The following is a 19,567-nucleotide window of genomic DNA, read 5'->3' as shown; positions in this document are numbered from 1 at the left end:
AGAGAACTCTATAAATACATTCCTGCAGAATTAATTGCAAAAATTCGTGGTATCTCAGTTCTATAGGAATCCAGAAAAGGGTATTTCACTACCTTGGGCATCCGCCTTCCGAATCTCCCAAGGACATTAAAAAAAACACGAGAAAATAATTTTTGTTCTTTCTTAATCTCATACAGTAACTACCCTGTACCGCCTCCCATAGGCCTTAAAGCTGGTCAGCAGTTTATTTCTTTCTGTTTCTTTAAGACCGAGGGCGGGTGTTTCGCCCTCTTCCAAAATGGCTGCCTAGGCGACACCCGCTCAGTGTATACTTTTTGAACGCAATTCAGCGACTTTCCCTGCGCAATATGGGGATTTGGCTGCGGGCGAGACTGAACCTCCCAGCGTGCTTTGCAGCCGGGCCGTGAGGCCCGACGTCTGGTGATGGGGAACCCTTAGAGCTTTGGGCCGCCAAACCTCTCGTAGAGGTTGCTGTTGAGCCCAGAGCCTGAGACCGGGCCGGCCGCAGAGGGGAAAGATGGAAGCGTGGCGCTGTGTGAGGAGGGGCTACGGCCGCTGTGTGGTGGGGAGAGGCCGGTCAGTAGGTCTGGGTGGCGGGAGGGAGAGAGGAGGGGCGGCCGGGGGCGGGGGCGGGCGGCCGGGTTGACCCGGGGCGGGGCGGGCTGGGGAAGGAAGGAGGAGGAAGAGGGTCGGGGCTGTAGTGTTGCCGGGACAAGCCTCCGGAGACCCCCCCCACCCCCAAGGGATAGGTAAACCCGGCACGGCGCCGGCGGGGCGCCGGGCCGACGAGCACCCGCGCCCCGGCCGCCGGCTGGGCTGGCGCGCTCCCGCCCAGGCTCGGCCTCGCGACCCCGGCCCACTTCCCGCAACCCGGCGCGCGAGGCAGCCGGAGCGTCTCCATCCCCGGCCTCCTCCCCGGGCCCCGCAGCGCCTTCCGGGAGCTGACGGTCGGCTAGGAGGCTGCCTATCACAATAGGTCCCGGGGCGGCCTGACCCCGATGGAAGCGCGCGCGGCACACACGCGCGGGGGTTGGTTTGTTGGTGTGTTCATGTCTCTCAAACTTTAGTCATTTGCATTCCAGCGTTTCCGATTACTACCAAATTCCGTTCGCTCCCGTGTTATTTACTGGCTATTTTTCTTGCAATTGACTCACTTTAAAAAACACTTAGGTGCTGCCTACGCTAGGGTAGTCCTAAGCGGTTTATCTGCGAAATCTGGGCTTTGATGTACTGATTGCTTTTTATTCTTAGTACATTTTAAAACAAATGCTGAGATATTAAAAACCAAAAAGTTTCTTTGTGTACCGTGTGAAATTGGCTGGTGTAACACACGTGGGAAGCACAGCGCTGTATTATTACATAAGTAAGTCATGGGGATTGGGCTTTAACTCCTCCCGCCCTGGGACTTGATGCCAGCCGGTTCAACGATGTTTTCTTGAGTACCAGCTCTGTTCCAGGCACTGTGCTGGGCACTTGGGAAGAGACTGGGATTAAAATGATTAAGAACGTTCAGGCTTTGAAGTAGCTCATAGTTTTAAGAGAAAAAGACATCTGTATATATTAGGGTGGGGCAAAAGTAGGTTTACAGTTCATATAGAAAACGAATTCAAGAATAAACTGTTACGCATACTCACAACTGTAACCTACTTTTGCCTCACCCTGTAAGTAACTACAAGTACAGAGAATGTTTTGTAGCACTATTATACTTCCGAAGGGCAGCTATTAGGATGGAAAAATGCATTGAGCAAGTGCTCAGATTTCTAAGGTTTTCAGAGTGGTCACAAAGCAGCATAGTCTGCCCATGTCCTGCCTTGAGAGATTAACGATTAAGTTGAATTTAGACAACAATTTGAAAACGCAGAAACTACAAAAATATAGAGTAAAAATTTAAATGGTAAAATGAAAATAACACGACATACAAACGTCAAGTAACAGAAAATACCCTTTAAGCAAAATTCCTTTGGTGATAGAAGTGGACATTATTGACACTACCTTGGAAATGTACCTTTAAGGAATTCTGGAGGAAAGAAGTCCTCAATCCTAGTATTTTGCCAGAATAGTGTAATAAGACGGTGCCCAAGAGAGCCTGAGAGCACACATCTATTCAACATAACGATAACACTACCTTGGAGGTATCTGGGGGGGATAGGTTAAACTGGTGCTGTTGGGTTTGGAGTGTTGGTGAATTCCTAGTAAGCAATGTCTGTCCTCTTTCGTTTCTGTCAAGGAGAAGCATGCTTTCAAAAAAAAAAAAAAGTGAAGTTGTGATGGGCTTTTGTTTTCTTAGCTATGCAAATGTTTGGAAAATATAACCTTGATATAAAAAACTGTCCGGGAATGTGTATTTACTCCAAACCAAGTTGGAAAAGAGATTCGCTTTAATTATAGGCAGCTTACGTGTTCCATATTTGATTTCAGTATTATGTTTGTTGTGGATTTTATTTGTCCGTTGAGTTTTATGAGATGCTAGAAAGCTAATCTGAATACCAGTTTGATTTATCTCTCAGTTGAACTGTGGACTTTTTGAAGTGTGCTTGGTGTGTTGGGAGCCTGGTGGATTTCATGTTAAGTGTTATTGCCATTCATAGTTTAGGGAGAGTATAGAGCTACTGCTCTAACAGTTAAATCAGGGCTGCTTTTCCCACATCCTTCACAGATTTGGAAATCAGACTTTACATATTAGACCTGTTTCCCCTTGAGGAAACAGATTCGGATGTCGTGGGCCAAAGCCGAACCTAAAGTGGTGCCTCAAGGAGTGTATTTATTTCTTTTAGATACCCCATGTTACCCCATCACCAGAAGAGTCTGGGCAGAGACGGGACTGCACCGTGGGAGCATCCGCAGAGGTCTTGCTGGAGCAGACACATTTCTAGTTGTATGAGGTGGCCTGGACATTATTCTCGGGCTCCTTACCCCTACTTCAGTAGTAGGCAGTTTTCATTAAACTGGAGACCACCCTGTCTGTTTGAGTCTAGAACGCACTTTCAGTACTGGAACTGGAGACCTGACAACCTGGGCCAGACATCTTTGATTCACCTCTCTGGTTACGTCATGAACTCTGAGGGAGATGAGCCTGCGTCAAAACGAAGAAAACACCAAGGTACAGGTGACATTTATCTTGGTGCACAAATAAACGTAAGCCATAGGCTAATCGAAACTTTCATATCTGATCCTCAAGAAAACCTGCAGGTTTTAGAGTGTTCGGTGTTTATTTTCAGCCACTAGTTTTCCGTTAGGAAAAGGGGAATTATTATTTTTTTATGATGTTTTTATTTTTATCTTTAATTAATTGTATATTTCTGGCAGTAAAAATAGAAGTGACTGTACATATAGAATAAGGTAGAAAAGAATGGAGGATTAGATTAAAACATTAAGTTTAATTTAAGAATAATTTTCAAATCCAGTGTTTTTGAAGCAGAGATTCTCAAACTTCTTAAAAATTGGTGGATATATTATTGGAAGTCCACAGATCTATAACACTGAATTTCATGTTTTCACAGAAATTTAAGCTAATGCTTTTAAAGTGATAACTTTAAAAAATAAGACAAAAGGATTTCCTTAAATAGAAACAATCATAAATAAAAGATATTTTCTCACAGAATAGGATTTTAGCTTATTAAATCTGTGTTTCTCATACTGAGGTCTATAGATATAATCTTGAGAGTCTGTGGGAAATTTTATCTTTTAAAACATCTTATTTAACTTTAAGAAATGCTTTTTTCTGACTATGTTGATTACTTCTATTTTTCTCATGTCCATTTTACCCTAAACAATTGATGAGACTCCCCCTGTGCTGCCAGTCCTGCCCCCTGCCCCCAGGTGTATAAGGAGAATTTGGAATTGTCTTTCTCACTGAGCTATGGTTTTCAGTGACGATAATGCCTCCGAAGGTAATTGAAAGTAGAGGTTAATGTGGAGGGAGCAGACGCAAGTCTGTCAAAGGACGACATTCACAGCGAGTGTCGCCTGGAAGTCAGAGCTGGAAGATTAGCTAAGGAAGAACTTCTACTGCACATTTAAGCAGAAATTCTAAGCACTTGGAAGTGGAAATTCATGTGTGTAGTACTTAACCACCGCTTGTGTTTATAACACATTTGTTTGAGTGAATGAAAGGTTTATTTAGAGGCATTAAAATGAGGTTCCTAAGAACACTCCGTATCTGTAACTGTAGGGCTTTATCATATGAGATTGCTCTTCATCTGGGTATTCACCGTGCATCAGGTCAGCACGCTTCTCTCTTGCTTAGCATTTTTTGTTTTAGCCTGTAAATCTGGTAGCCGTCAGGTGGGGCTGTGCCATATGACAGACGCATGGGCTTGAGACCGCGCCCTGCTGTCATTCTGCTCCACCACTGACTGTGTGAACTGGGGCAGGTCACTGAACCTCCCTGCTCCTCGGTTTCCTAGTGTAAAATAATGTTACTTTCAAAGCCTGTTGACGATGAAATGAGATGTCAAGTGCCCAGCACACTGTTGGCTTCATAGTAGATACTCAGAAAATTGTGGTGGTGGTGTTTTCCCTTTAATGGATGGGAAATGACATTTACACACTGATAAACTTGGATTGCAACCTGACTCTGTATATGTCCATTCTTCCTAGGTATTGTGAATAAGGAAAATGCTCTTCGTTAAGCCATATTTGTGACTTCCGATATTTCACTAATACTTTTCAATCAAGAGAACAGCATTGCTAACTTGCCTGTCACTTTAAAGTGGTATTTGAAGGATTTGTGTGGCACAATTATGACTTTTTAATTAGGCACCCTAAAAACCCAATCAGTCCTGTTGCTTACTTTCTTTGATTCATCTGTCTTCTCTGCTGTGATCACCTTGTTCCTCCCGACATGGAAGGTATATAAGCTTTTGTAGTATGAATTTATGTTGTGAAGTATATGAAGGCCAAAAACTATTTACTCCATCAGCAGTTTTCAGACTGTCTCCCGCGGAACTCTAGCATTTGAACGCATTTCCGTATGTTCGTTCAAAGCAATTGTGGTCAGCACAGATGTGTTTACCCCATCGTTCCAGCTGCGGTCCCAGCACGCCAGGGGTTGATGCTCACGACATGCAGGGTAACGCCCAAGGGTGGTCCAAGCTCTAGAGCGTGAAAGCCACTGGACTGGTGGGTTTCAGGCATTGTAATCCAGTGAAATGAAAGCCTTTGTGCAGGAAAAGAGAGAGATTCTAGGGCTGAGGTTTGTTTTTTACATTATCTAATCATGCATGGAAGTCCATCTCTATCTAAGTCTGCGTCTCCAAGTTCTCCCCATTTCTTGTTTTCTCCCTCATTTGAGTTCATAGATTCTCTAAAAATTCGACATTTTTCTCCATGGCTTCCATGGTAGTTGGAATGTGCCCTTTAATGGGGGGTGAGGGAGACAAGATCAGAGGAGAAAACCATATGTAAGGTGGTCATTTCTAAATCGGGGACTGCCCATAATTGCAAAATGTCATGCTTTTCGATCCTCATCACTTTTTCAGGGTTCATGATGTCTTTGCAGAATAGAAACCATCACACATTCCTGACGGCTGCATGCTAGGTTCGTCAACTAGCCATTACATTTACCAGCATTCCGTGACACTGTTTTATTTAACTTTTGCTTTGGTATGCATTAAAAAGATTTCTTTGTTCATTTTGTTCACACTGTGCCATTTCAGTGTTTTAGACACTAAACATGACTTCTGTATATTGTCATTACATACACTGTGCATGTGGAAAGCAGATTTCTGAGATGAGTTGTTTTTGGAATTTAGTTAATCACTGGATGATCTTTTCTTACTAATAGGGAATAAAATATGTGAAATTATCTTACTGGAAAGCGAGCTGTGACATACAGATATATTATTATGGTTACAAAGTTGCTAAGCATGTCTGTGGCAGTGCCACTCCCTAATCGTAAAGGAGGGAGAAATCACGACCCCTTTGTGGTCTCTGTTTTATTAAGACACACTCTTAGCCTCCAGAATGACTTGCTGAATCCTTTTAAACCTGTTAGTCAGTCAGTATATAATTTTACAGCCTTTTAATCAATTTGATGACAACTTCTGGTTATTCAATGCTACATTGCCATTTCCTAGGGTAAAACATTGTATTCGTTGCCTATGGAAATTTTTAAAAGGCAAGAGAATACTTATATACAGGACAGCATATGATCTGGTTTTTAAACTAATTTTTATATTTTGTCCAATATGTTTTAACAGGCACCATAAAACGGCATTGGGAATACATATGTAACCATAATAAAGAAAAAACGAAGATCCTGGGAGACAATGTTGAGCCCACATGTGAAGACAGTGAGAGCAAGTTTGACTTCTCAGTGATGTCCTATAATATACTTTCACAAAATTTACTGGAAGATAACTCCCACCTCTATAGACACTGCCGGCGACCAGTGTTACACTGGAGCTTTAGGTTTCCCAATATTCTGAAAGAAATCAAACACTTTGATGCAGATGTAAGTGCGAAATATCAAAATCCTTCACATAGGGTGTTGGGTTAAATGATTTCCTCACTTTTGTTTGTTTGGCAAAAAGGGAAGATGTAAATACAGTGATGGAATAGTTTTTAACAAGGTATCATAACTTCCAAAGAGTCATTTGCTAGTGCTTGTTGGTATAAATAATCATTCTAACATTTCAAAAAAGATCTAAAAGCTTACATATTGGTTACTTCTGAGATAGGGACTGGCAACATATTAAACATTCAGTACATATTTCCTTGGATTTTATTTTATATTTTTACAGATGTCCTTTGATTTTAAATTTAAATAATTCATGCAAGATTGATCTAGATAATGACATTCAAAGAAATCATTTCTTAAAAAAGGACAAGGAGGATTTATACTAATAAATGTGTAAAGTCAGGGAAAATATTCTGACATGTGAATTTAAAATATTTATTTTGAAGAAAGTTTCATGTGATTAAAGGGCTGATTAAATTTAGAAACATTGATAGATGTGTAAATTATAAGAGAAAAGGATTTTTATTTCAACTTTCATCAGGCTTTTAAAGTTTTAGAAGCCTGTTTTTAGATATGGAAGCACCAGAAAATTCATATTTACATTTCTTTGTTTTAATTCAGGCCTTTTTTTTTCCTTCCAAGGTACTTTGTTTGCAAGAAGTTCAAGAAGATCATTATGGAACAGAAATCAGGCCAAGTTTGGAATCGTTGGGTACAATGTAACTTTTATTTTAGCCATATTTACTTTGGAAGATTGGTATGTTGTTAAAATGTAACTTGCTAACAAAGAAGTGTGATGTTTTGGGGCCAAAAATCTTAATTTTGAAAAACTTAATACCTATTTCAAAAGGTCAGGGAAAGATTGAAGTATTTCAAGTGGCAACTTTTGTGTTGATATATAATTTTAATTTAAAGGGAAAGGTGCATAAAAGTCTCTTAATAGCTTCTTTCCAGGAGTTGCTCTGTCTGTCACTAGATCCCTAAGATTCTGAGATCCATAAGATCAGGGACCATTCTTTCTATCGGGGTGTCCAACCTGCAACCCACAGGCTGCCTGCAGCCCAGGATGGCTATGAATGCAGCCCAACACAAAATCGTGAATTTACTTTAAAACATTCTGAGATTTGTGTGTGTGTGTATGTGGTTGCATGTCACAGTGTATTTAATGTGTGACCCAAGACAACTTTTCTTCTTCCACTGTGGCTCAGAGACACCAAAAGGTTGGACACCCCTGAGACTCTAGGTCATCCTTATACCTTCTACAAGTGATTACCCCTACCTACTGGATCAAAACTAAAAAACTCTTTGATGAGTGAACACTTCTAAAAACAAGTTATCTGTCTGAGAAATGCTCCCCACTTTGCATTCATTCATTTGAGAACTATTTTTTGAGTGCCTACTATACACTATGCAATGTTCTCAGTAGTAGGGATATAGCAGAGAGCAACACAGATAAGTCTCCGCCCTTGAGTGTACAGTTGACAACAAACCAAGCAAACATGTGACTAGTTCATTAAGTAATGATAGTTTTCTGGAGAAAGGTGGGAGAGTGGAGTAAGTCAGCTTTCAGTTGTAAACAAATGACCAGAGGAGGTGACATTTGAGCACAGGCTAAAAAGAGGTAAATGAACAAGCCATGCCTAGAACATTCCAGACTGTGGAAATAGCAAAGGCAAGGCCTCGAGGTTGGAGTGCTGTCAGGCAGATGAGAGGCTAGTGTGTGTGGAGTGGAGCGAGGGAGAAGTTAGAGGCAAAAAGGTCAGAGGTGCATGGTGGGCGGATTATTATAAGGCCCTTCAGTCTTTGTCACAACTCTGATTGACTAGGATGGAAAGGAGAGCGTGGTGATGCACATTAGCATCTGTAAGACTGAAGTCCGCCAGGAGAGACCTTTCAGACCCAGTCCCAAACTTTTTTGATTCCAACACTTACTGATGTCCTACTGATGTTTTACAAAATACACTTTGGTAAACAGTGTTCAAAAATATTAGCTGTGTTTGCCATATATGCGTGTGTATGTGTATAAAACAGTCCCTCATTTTAAATCTTTCTTACAGGTTATCACTGTGAATACAAGATTCGGACAGGAAAGAAACCAGATGGTTGTGCCATTTGCTTCAAACATTCCAAGTTTTCACTCCTATCAGTGAACCCAGTGGAATTCTACCGTCCTGACGTTCCTCTGTTGGACAGAGACAATGTAGGATTGGTGTTACTCTTGCAGCCCAAAATTCCAAGCGGTGCCTCTCCTGCCATCTGTGTGGCTAACACACATCTGCTGTATAATCCAAGGCGAGGTGATATAAAGCTGACCCAGCTGGCCATGCTTCTGGCAGAGATCTCCAGTGTTGCCCATCAGAAAGATGGCAGCTTCTGCCCTATTGTTATGTGTGGGGACTTTAATTCGGTTCCTGGCTCTCCGCTCTATAGTTTCATAAAGGAAGGAAAATTGAATTACGAAGGACTTGCCATAGGAAAGGTAAGTGCTCGCTTCGTCATTATTAGGAGGTGGACGTGGGCCTGTGTTCACTGCAGTGTGAGGGCGCGTCCTCATGGGCTATTGGGAAACCTTGGACTATCCCGTCCCCTCACTTCACCAAGCTGTGGTGATTTTCCACAACTACTAATCAGGAATTATATCTACTTGGTTGAACTGCAACTTTTCCATCTATTTGTGGCAGCATTCCGCTTGGAGAAATTGGCAGACAGCAAAAAATCCAAAATGGAAGAGAAGGCAAAAAGAAAAACATTGACAGACATGAGTACTTCATAAATAAGGAACTACTCACAAGGTGGCAGAATAGAACTTTGAGTACTGGATATGAGCAATGCAGTTAGCAAACTAATTTAATATTGCTTTATAAGTCTTATTCACATAATAAATGTTTTAATTCCTGAGCTGAGTATTATTGATCCCGTTTTTAATATCGTTGTGTTCGCTTCTGCTTACTTTTGATCATTTGTTCATTATACTTAACCAAAATGTTTCTCACCACTGACTTTTGAGTGATAGTTTAAAATTTTATGAGTTCATCTCTTAGTATTTTATGTAATAGGAACTACATTGCAGATAGCAGAAAGGAGGGGCGGTATTAGTCCACAGCCATCATTTAGATGTCCAAATTAGAGAAAAACACGTATAGGAAAAGATTGCCATGTTCATGTAAATAATAAGTGCTTTCTGAACTGTATTTGAACAAGATTTTATAAGCACAAATAATCACTTAATATAAAGAATAAAAAGTAATATTTACTATTCTTGGATTCCCTTTCATTTAACACAAACTTTTCAATACATAAACTATTTAAAATCTACTCACTTAAGATACCTGTTGAAATTTTGTTTAGGTATCTGGCCAGGAACAGTCTTCATGGGGACAAAGAATTTTATCTATTCCAATTTGGCCCCCAAACCTAGGTATCTCACAGAACTGTGTGTATGAGGTACAGCAGGTACCAAAAGTAGAAAAGACAGGTAAGTGTTCGCAACACATTTTGGCAGTCTTCTTCATGATACTTTCCCTTTGAATGTAAAACTAAGTTTTTAAAAGGCTAACATTTCTGGAATAAATATATACATAAAAAAATAGTTGTTTGCTTATTCCTTTTTTATTTATTTTTAGAGCGAGGGGAAGGGAGGGAGAAAGAGAGGGAGAGAATCATCAGTGTGAAAGAGAAACATCAGTCAGTTGCCTCTCACAGGCGTCCTGGGCCAGGACCAAACCTGCAACCCAGGCGTGTGCTCTGACCGGGAAACGAACCGGAGGCCTTTTGCTTTGCGGGACAACGCCCAACAGACTGAGCCGCACCAGTCAGGGCTGCTTATTCCTTTTTCTAAAGAGCACTAAATTTACCTTCTAAAAGTAGAACTTTCAGAATTATCTTTGCATGAATTACTTGCATGTTGCTTTGGAAATGTTGGCATTTTATGTTTGCTAATTCTGGAGATGATCAAAACATTGGTTCTAGGGTGAAAGATGTAACTAGGCGTCTGTGAGCTAGGTATATCCTAAATATTGTTCCTAGAGTAAAAGGACTGTTCTGGGCAAACTAGAGCAAAGCTGTACTGGTAGTATTAAAATAGGTATTTTTCTTTGTTCTTACAGACAGTGGTCTGACACAAACACAGCTGGATAAAACAGAAGTCCTTGTGACAGCTGAAAAGTGAGTTCTGGAAAGCAGCAGTGGACATTAGCCGACTGTAGTCAAGTAGAAACTATCATTTCTCAAAACTGATTCTTTACAAAGTGATCGCCGGGGCAAGGGGGTGGGGACAGGTGGAGGAGGGTGGGGGGGGGGTACATGGTGATGAATGGAGACTGGATTTGGGGTGAACACACAATACAGTGTCCAGGTGATGTGCTGTAGAACTGTGCACCTGAAACCTGTATAATCTTGTTAACCAGCGTCACCCCAATAAATTCAATAAAAGGGGGGCAGAGAAACGGTATTTATTCTGTGCTGGTGAAGAATGTGAGCTCTTCTGTCAAATAGACCCAAGTACCAGCTCTGAGTTTGCTGCTTTTTAGCTGTTTGACTTTGAGCGAGAATCTTAACGCCTCTGAGGTTTAGTTTCCTTACATGTAATGCGCGTTGTTGTGGGAGGGTGAGATGAGACAGCACAGAAAGCTCAACGACGGGCCCAGGAGGTGCCTCAGCAGTGTTACTTAAAGGAAGCAGCTTGCCCGTGGATCTGGGCCAGCCAGTGCTCTTGAAAATGTGTTGCTATTACAAAGGTCAAGATTGCAGAAAAGTATCTTTGAAATGTCAAGAAGATCTTTAGCCTCCTTCGACTTACTAGATCTCAGAACTGTCTATAGGAGAATTGATCCAAAAAGGAATATGTCAGTAGGAAAGATAACTGTTTATACTTCTCTCTTAAACTACACGAAAAGGTCATCAGAGGTAGAAGGGTGAAGATGCCTGGACTCCTAATTATTAAGGAAGTATGGTATTTGGGGCTATGGTCGAGAAACGTGCGTTTTAATAGAACAGATGGAGACTTAAATCCTTTGGGGAGTTTCTTAATGTCTTCATTGTTTTATATTGTGGCTCTTCTATAGTTCAGATTTTGTTTTAACATTTAAGTTTAGGGACCAAATTACAATCACCTCTCATTTTTTCTTCTCAGTCTTATTTATATACCTTGTTTTTAAAAAATATCTCATGTATGAGAATCTAATAAAGGAAGAAATGTTTTAAAAATATTTTACTTATTTATTTTTAGAGAGAGGGGAAGGGAAGGAAAAAGAAAGGGAGAGAAATATCGATCAAGTGCTTCTCGCACATGCCCCAACCAGGGATAGGTCCCACCACCCAGGCGTGTTCCCTAACTGGGAATCGAACCGGTGACCTTTTGCTTTGCTGGTCAATGCTCAACCAACTGAGCCATGCTGGTTAGGGCAGGAAATGTTTTTTTTAATTAAAAAATACATATTTAAAAATTTATGATTGAACTATTCAAATATAGTCAAAACTTTCCTGAGTAAAGTTAATAAAAGGCTAGTTTTACTAATAAATACTTAGTTTTGAATAATTCTAAATCTTCTTATACAAAGTAGGGTACACTTTTAAGTATCTTTATATAAATACAGTGTTTTATACAGCTTATATGAGTAATCTCAAAAGTTGATAATAAGATAACAGTTTGCAGAAAAATACAGTACCTCTGACATCAACAGTCTGGTAGGATCTAAATGGTATTCCTAACGGCATTTTGATTTTCTTTCTTAAAAACAATATGTGTATACACACACACACACACACACACACAGGCATACCCTCAGAGATACTGCAGGTTCGCTTCCAGACCACCACAACATATTGAATATCTCAGTAAAGCAAGTCACGTGAATTTTTTTGTTTTCCCAGTGCATATAAAATTATGTTTGCAATATACTGTATCTGTTAAGTCTCCAATAGCATTATATCTAAAAAATGCACATACCTTAATTTAAAAATACTTTATTGTTAAAAAATGCTAACCATCGTCTGAGCCCTCAGTGAGTCATAATCTTTTCACTGATGGAAGGTCTTGCCTCAGTATTGATGGCTGCTCACTTGTGGGGATGGTGGTTGCTGTGGCAGTTTTTTTAAATAAGACAAAAATGAAGTTTGCCACATCGATCGACTCTTCCTTTCACTAATGATGTCTCTGTGGCATGCGATGCTGTTTGATGGCATCTTACCCAGAGTGGAACTTCTTTCAGTACTGAAGTCAGACCTCTCAAACCCTACTGCTGCTTTATCAACTCTTTTTAGGTAATATTCTAAAACTTCTGTTGTCATTTCAGCAGTCTTCACAGCATCTTCACCAGGAGTAGGTTCCATCTCAAGGAACCACTTTCTTTGCTCATCGAGCAGAAGCAACTCCTCTGTTCAGGGAATTTTTTTTTTTTTTTTAACTTTATGTACTGATTTTAGAGCGGAAGGGAAGACCGAGAGAGAAACAGTGATTGCTGTCCCACTTATTTATGCATTCATTGGTTGATTCTGGTATGTGCCCCGACTGGAGCGGAGGTCACACCCACAACTTTGGCATGTGGGAACCACACTCCAATCAACCGAGCTACCTGGCCAGGGCTGTTCAGGTTTGATCACGAGACGCCAGCAACTCAGTCACATCTTCAGGCTCCACTTCTGATTCTAGTTCTCTTTATATTTCCGCCATGCCTGCAGCTACTTCCTCCACAGAAGCCTCGAACAACCCAAAGTCATGCATGAGGCTTAAAATCAGCTTCTTCTGGATTCCCGTTAATGCTGATATTTGACCTCTTCCCATGTATCAGGAATGCTCTTAATGGCATGTAGAATGGTGAACCCTTTCCAGAGGTTTTCAATTTACTTTGCCCGGATCCATCAGGGGAATGAATCACTATGACAGCTATAGCCTTCTGAAATAGATTTCTCACTAAGACTTGAAATGCAAAATTACTCCTTGATCCACGGGCTGCAGAATGGATACTGAGTTAGCAGGCACGAAAACAACATTCATCTCACTGTGCATCTCCATCAGAGCTCTTGGGTGACCAGGTGCATTGTCAGTGAGCAGTAATATTGTAAAAGGAATCTTTTTTGCTGAGCAGTAGGTCTCAACAGTGGACTTAAATATTCAGTAAATCATGGTATAAAAAGATGTGCTATCACCCGGGCTTTGATATCTCATTTATAGAGCACAGTTAGAGAGAGAGCATAATTCTTAAGGACCCTAGGATTTTCAAAATAGTAAATGAGCACTGGCTTCAACTTAAAGTCACCAGCTGCATTAGCCCCTAGCAAGAGAGTCAGCCTGTCCTTTGAAGCTCTGAAGCCAGCCATTGACTTCTCTCTCGCTATGAAATTCCTGGGTGGCACCTTCTTCCAACAGACAGCTCTTTTGTCTACATGGGAAATCTGTTGTTTGGTGTAACCATCTTCATTAGGTACCTTAGCTAGATCTTTGAGGCAACTTGCTGTGGCTTCTCCATTGGTACTTGCTGCTTCACCTTGCATTTTTATGTTACAAAGACAGCATCTTTCCTTAAACCTATGAACCTACCTCTGTTAGCTTCAAACTTCTCTTTTGCAGCTCCCTCACCTCCCAGACTTAATAGAATTGTAGAGAATTAAGGCCTTGCTCTGGATTAGGTTTTGGCTGAAGGGAATGTTGTGGCTGGTATGTACTTCCATTAAAATTTTCTTCATGTCAGCAATAAAGCAGTTCTGTTTTCTTATCACTTATGGGCTCGCTGGAGTAGCATTTTGAGTTTCCTTCAAGAACTTTTCTTTCTCATTCACAACTTGGCTGTTTGGCGCAAGAGGACTAGCTTTCAGCCTGCCTTGGCTTTGAACATGCCTTCCTCTGAGGGACACGTCACTCTTCCTTTCACTTGAACACTTAGAGGCCACCATGGGGTTACTGATGGGCCCAATTTCAGTGTTGTTGTGTCTCAGGGAACAGGGAGGCCCGAGGAGGCGGGGAGGTGGGGAATGGTCGGCCAGTGGAGCAGTCAGAGCACATGCCGCGTTCACTAGTTACGTTTGCCGTTTGTGTGGGTGTGGTTTATGGCAGCGCAGGTCACCGTGACAAACAGCAAGAATGGAAACGTTTGGAATTTGGGAGAATTACCAGATGTGACACAGAGACACGAAGGGAGCAAATGCTGTTGGAAAGCAGCGCTGAAAGTCTTGCAGCGTGGCCACAAACCTTTCATTTGTAAAAAATGCCACGTCAGCAAAGTGCAATAGTGAGGCCCAGTAAGATAAGTGTGCCTGTGAATTGTTTTAGGATGTGTTCATTAGTAAGTGGGGATTCTCGAGTATAGTTAGTAACAAGTCACACGAGCATTTTAATTACTGAGCCCCCCACGCCTATGTTTCACAACCTGGTTCGTGGGTTTTGGTAACCACTGCATGAACACATGCCAAGTTCTGATGTTGTCTGTGTACGTAAAGCTTGTCCTGATAATGTCTGGCTTTGTCTGGAAATGAAATGAAAAAGTGCTTTCATAGGAGGAATTATAAAATCATGAAAAACCTGATGGATGCTAAACACTTTTCTCTTCGATTTAGGTTGTCTTCATATTTACAGCACCATTTCAGCTTGTCGTCTGTTTATTCGCATTACTTTCCTGACACTGGAATTCCAGAAGTGACCACCTGTCATTCCCGAAGTGCCATAACTGTGGACTACATATTCTATTCTGTGGAAAAGGAAGATGTTGCTGGGCAGCCAGGTAAAGGAAGCATGTAATCTTAAGTTCTGCTTGAGGACACAGTAGCTAAAACCTCAAGGCTGAAATTGACAAAGTTAGCTAAACGTCTAGATGAAGTTCTAGATTTAGAAGTTAAATACATATATATGTTTATGTATATAAATATGTATGTTTATCCTCACCCAAGGACATGTTCACTGATTTTAGAGAGAGAGAGAAAGAAACATTGACACGAAAAGGAGAAACATCAATCCATTGCCTTTCATACGCGCCCCGACCAGGGACTGGACCCGCAACCTGGGCATGTACCCTGACTAGGAATCAAACCCATGACCCCTGAGTCTACTGCCACACCAGCCAGGGCTAGAAGTTAAAAATATTTTTAAGTTGGTAATATAGTTGACAGACTGGTGATGTATTTGAATAAATCAGTTAATCACCTGCAAAACGTAGAGGCAGTGAAAGACCTCAAAGCAAATTATTACCTAAGAATTATATCCTCATCTCTACCCTCCAGTCCAGTTACCTTCTGAGTTCTCGATCCTTCACATTACCCTTTGGTTTCACTTGCCAGCAACATTATCGTAGTACCTTTTTTCTGTTTCAAGTTCTAAAAATAATCCGGAAGAAAACATCAGTGTAATAATGCTCGGTAATTCTCGTAACGTTAAGAGTTATTTGAGATTGAAAGCTTCCCAAGAAATTCACCCATCAGCCACCCCACAGTTGTATAAAACCGGGTAGACACAGCCACGGCTGTACTTGTTTATCTTCCAGCGGCAGACAGTTCGGTCATGTTGACCTTGGAGGACTGGAGTTTTTCTGCAAACAGAAGGCTGTGACTGGGTTTTCAAAAGCAAAGGTGCTGCAACACTTTTTCTTGTATGATTCAGTGAAAATAAGGCTCTATTAATCAAAGGATTTAATGTGGAGAAGAAAATGCTGTTTCATATAAGTGACAGTCAAAAAGTACCATTCAGAAAACTTTGACAGTCCAGAATGCAGCTGTTGTCTTTTCCGATTTTCCTTTTTTTCTCTTCCATTTTTTGGTGCTACTTTATTTTCCCCTTTTCCTTTTTGTTTTGTTTTTTTCTTCCTACTGCGGACAACCGTGTTAGTAATACTCAATGGATGACTTAACTCCTCCCCAGTAGATCGACTCTGCAAAATAGGCCCTGTACTTAGAATGTAACAAGGTTCTGGTAGTTGTCATGCCTTAACTCTTCACTAGGTGGCGGCAGTATGTCATGAACCAGCACCTCAGATTTTAAGAGCATATCCTCTTTTACTTCTTGTGAACTAAAGTGACTCTCTGGGACCAAATTATAAATTTACTTCCCAGTCACCTTATAAACTTCCTCCTTAGCTGTAGCACTGTCTGTCTGGATTTATACAACTATAGAGTGGTTGATGGGTGAATTTCTTACGAAGTTGTCAATCTGAAATTACTCTAAATGTGACAAGAATTACCAAACATTACCTTGATGTTCTCTTCTGGAATATTTTCAGAACTTGAAATAGAAAAATATCTGAAATAGAAAAAAAACTAAACATCTGAATCTGCTGTGTATTTGGCCATTATAATTAGGTTACAACTCAAATATTTAAGCATATTCTGAAAACTTTTAAGCAACTTATATTAGTGAAAATTTAATCATATTCTGAAAACTGTTTTATTTTTAGACTTCCAGAGGGGTCTCAAGTTCTGTATCGTTGTTGTTTGGGAGGGAAAAAGACTTGCATGATTAATTTACAATAACCTATTGATAGTTTCACTAAATATGTGTATTTCTCCAACGCAGGAGCTGAAGCTGCTTTGGTTGGTGGCTTGAAACTTCTAGCTAGACTGTCACTCCTTACAGAACAAGACTTATGGACAGTTAACGGGCTCCCAAACGAAAACAACTCCTCAGATCACCTGCCTTTACTGGCTAAGTTCCGACTTCAGCTCTGACTCTTCTTTGATGATAGACTTTTCTTTCCAATTTATATTCTTTTCCAGCGACTGTAAAGCTGTTCTTCAGAGTTTGCATGTTGTTTATTTTTGCACTGTGGAGTTGCTGAAGAGGTTATGTTAAATGCTTGGAACAGATATCAGAAGAAACAAGTTTACAGCAGTTCTCTTTTTTAATAATGAAAGAATATTTTCCTGACAAATGAAATCTAAATGCTCTTTATTGTAAAAAAAAAAAAATTGTAAATATTTTTTTTCTAAATTCCAGTAAAATAGACAGTGATTTTAAAACTTCTTTAGTCCTCTTAGTAAATACTCCATTTCATGTTTGTGGCAAGTTTTACAGTACATCGCAGGTACCTTTGAGTTCTTGCAAACCACAATGCATTTCCCTTCCAGAGGCCTGATTGCACGGTGAGGACCATGTGTGTGTTGAGTGAGTCCTAATTAGGTCATCTTAGAAATCACTGGGTCATTGACAAGTAAACCATTTTAGTTTGTTTTTGAGGGGTCTCGATATGCTTTCAAGAAATTGTACAGGTTGTTTGATCATCTTGTTACCATCCTGGGACATGGAATGTGTCTGCCTTTTGTTGGGGACATGCAGATCCTGTAACCAGTGGGACGAGGTCCTTAGGCCCACTCTTCCACCCTCTTAACAGACGAGCCGTTACAGGAGACAGAAACTGGGGCTATGCCTTCATTTCCCTAGCTGTGTTTTTTTCTTCTTTAGTTTCAAGGAAAGACCCCTGGGTCAGGGAGAGATTTTATATTAGTGAACCAGTGCTGCAGAAATACGTCAGGAGGAAGCCTGTCTTTGGAACAAAGTAGCAGCTTAAGATTATTTTTGTTTTTCCTCAGAAATTAGAGGAAGCCAGCAAAAGTCTAGTGGAATGACACCAACAAGGAGACCTGATATTCTTTAGTAATTTTAACGGTTTTGGTGGTTTTGTTTCTAAAATGTGTTTCTCTTACCACGATGCTACAGTGTGAGATAGTGCTGACATTAAGTGGTTAAGAGCAGGTCTAATGAATTCTGCAGTTGGCTTCATGTGAGTGTTGGAATCAAAATTTTTAAAACATAAAAAGTGAAAATTTTCTCTTTTTCAGACATGGGGATCAAAGAATTATATGCATTTTTACTAAATAATTTTATATTGAATTTACTGAATCATAAAAGTTTTTACAGTAGGTTTTCTTAATAGAATGCTTCACTTTAAATTAGAAAGCAGTGGTTGCTTTATAGTCGTGGACATTAAAAGTTTTTCTATTAAAGTGCTTACCACCATTATTTCAAAAAGAAATAGGTGAATTCCCCCAAAGGCATGTGGGTAATAAGGAACAGCTTAGTAAAACCTGTAGTAAGTGAATACAGCACAGGGGTCAGCAGAGGGAAGGCTCGCTTGAGTGTGGGTGGTAGGGTATGTGAATGTCTCACACGAGGTGGACGGCAATTTGAACAGTTCACCTAAAATGTCACGCGGTGTGCTTGAGTGTGACATTGTTGTGTTACAGAATCACATGCTTATGATTTTGTAATAAAGGGGGGGGGGCCGTTATTTGTGCCGGACCCTGTACTTTTAAATGCTTAATTTCTCACTTTGGGGATTTTTTACTTGTGGTATTAACTATAGGTCTAGGATTTTTCACATTTTCTAGTCACAGTTTTCAGAATATTATAATCTGCCCTATTAGCAGATATTATCATCAAATGACAATAATAGATGTAATTATCCCCTTTCAGTATTGAAAGAAAAAGGAAAATTCATTGATTATTGCTTTCTGTTGTATGAATTTATTAACAAATTAACTTTTAAAAAGGTTATTATTGACAAACTAACATCCCTGAAAGCCTCTGTGGAAATTTAATTTTTTATATCCTGATTAATATATTGTGTTTTAGGCCCTTTTGATAGAGTTAATCCATAAAATTACTTTCTTCTTTAGTTTATAGAACAAAGGGTTAGTTTGTGGACTGGAGGACAAAGGGTCAGTGTAGCTTTTTCACAGGTTTTTAAAGCTGCGCTAAAATTAAGTGTCCACTTGTCTCTTTCCTTTTTTTTGGTGAGAAGAGCGGGTAACTGTTGGAGCCTAGTACTCACCTGCCCGGAGCAGCTAACCCGGCCAGCGGCTGAAACCACGGCTCCCACAGCCTGCAGTGCTGTGCTGTCGGAGTTTCAAATGGGGAGGGGTATTGCCGGTGATGGAATTTGGGTGTGGCTACTGCTTTTGACAGCAAGATAATATGCACGTTTGAAGTCTGTCCTTCTTTGGTTTTGTTTTTTAATTTAGCAACTGTTTGCTTTTAACCCTTTGCTTTCCTTAAAAAACTGCGTTAGAATCTAGAGAGTTTAAGGGATTGGGGAAACAGATGTCAAGTCATTTGTACTTTGAACCTATGAATTACCTATTAGATTATTAGAATAAATTACTATACCAGTACATCCACGCCTGAGGTGT

The 19,567-nt window shown here is 40.4% G+C and overlaps 1 protein-coding gene across 9 annotated transcripts; it reads left to right on the top strand.

Moving 5' to 3' along the window:
- Positions 1-284: 284 nt before the first annotated feature.
- ANGEL2 (angel homolog 2) lies at positions 285-19,551 on the top strand. Of its 9 annotated transcripts, none has more exons than XM_024552414.3 (10): positions 285-576; positions 2,775-2,882; positions 2,976-3,100; positions 6,201-6,454; positions 7,103-7,172; positions 8,518-8,939; positions 9,809-9,935; positions 10,567-10,624; positions 15,011-15,174; positions 16,956-19,551. In XM_024552414.3, the coding sequence occupies exons 1-10, from the start codon at positions 518-520 to the stop codon at positions 17,105-17,107; spliced, it is 1,539 nt and encodes a 512-aa protein (XP_024408182.2). In that variant the 5' UTR covers positions 285-517; the 3' UTR covers positions 17,108-19,551. The 9 variants fall into 9 exon arrangements, with proteins under 9 accessions (XP_024408182.2, XP_045044456.2, XP_024408179.2 ...); XM_045188529.2 differs by lacking the exon at positions 285-576 and adding an exon at positions 661-1,041; XM_045188525.2 differs by lacking the exon at positions 285-576 and adding an exon at positions 661-1,363.
- The last annotated feature ends 16 nt before the right edge of the window (positions 19,552-19,567 follow it).

This window comes from Desmodus rotundus, chromosome 12 (genome assembly GCF_022682495.2).
Source record: "Desmodus rotundus isolate HL8 chromosome 12, HLdesRot8A.1, whole genome shotgun sequence".
Lineage (NCBI taxonomy): Eukaryota > Metazoa > Chordata > Mammalia > Chiroptera > Phyllostomidae > Desmodus > Desmodus rotundus.
Note: the sequence above shows the minus strand (reverse complement) of the source record. Positions and strands in the feature narration are given on the sequence as shown.

Coding starts and splice junctions, on each gene's coding strand:
- ANGEL2 (XM_024552411.3), top strand. CDS start 518: ATGGAAGCGTGGCGCTGTGTGAGGAGGGGCTACGGCCGCTGTGTGGTG. Junction 577..2,774: donor TGTGTGGTGGGGAGAGGCCG/GTCAGTAGGTCT, acceptor TATTTCTTTTAG/ATACCCCATGTTACCCCATC. Junction 3,101..6,200: donor AAAACGAAGAAAACACCAAG/GTACAGGTGACA, acceptor ATGTTTTAACAG/GCACCATAAAACGGCATTGG.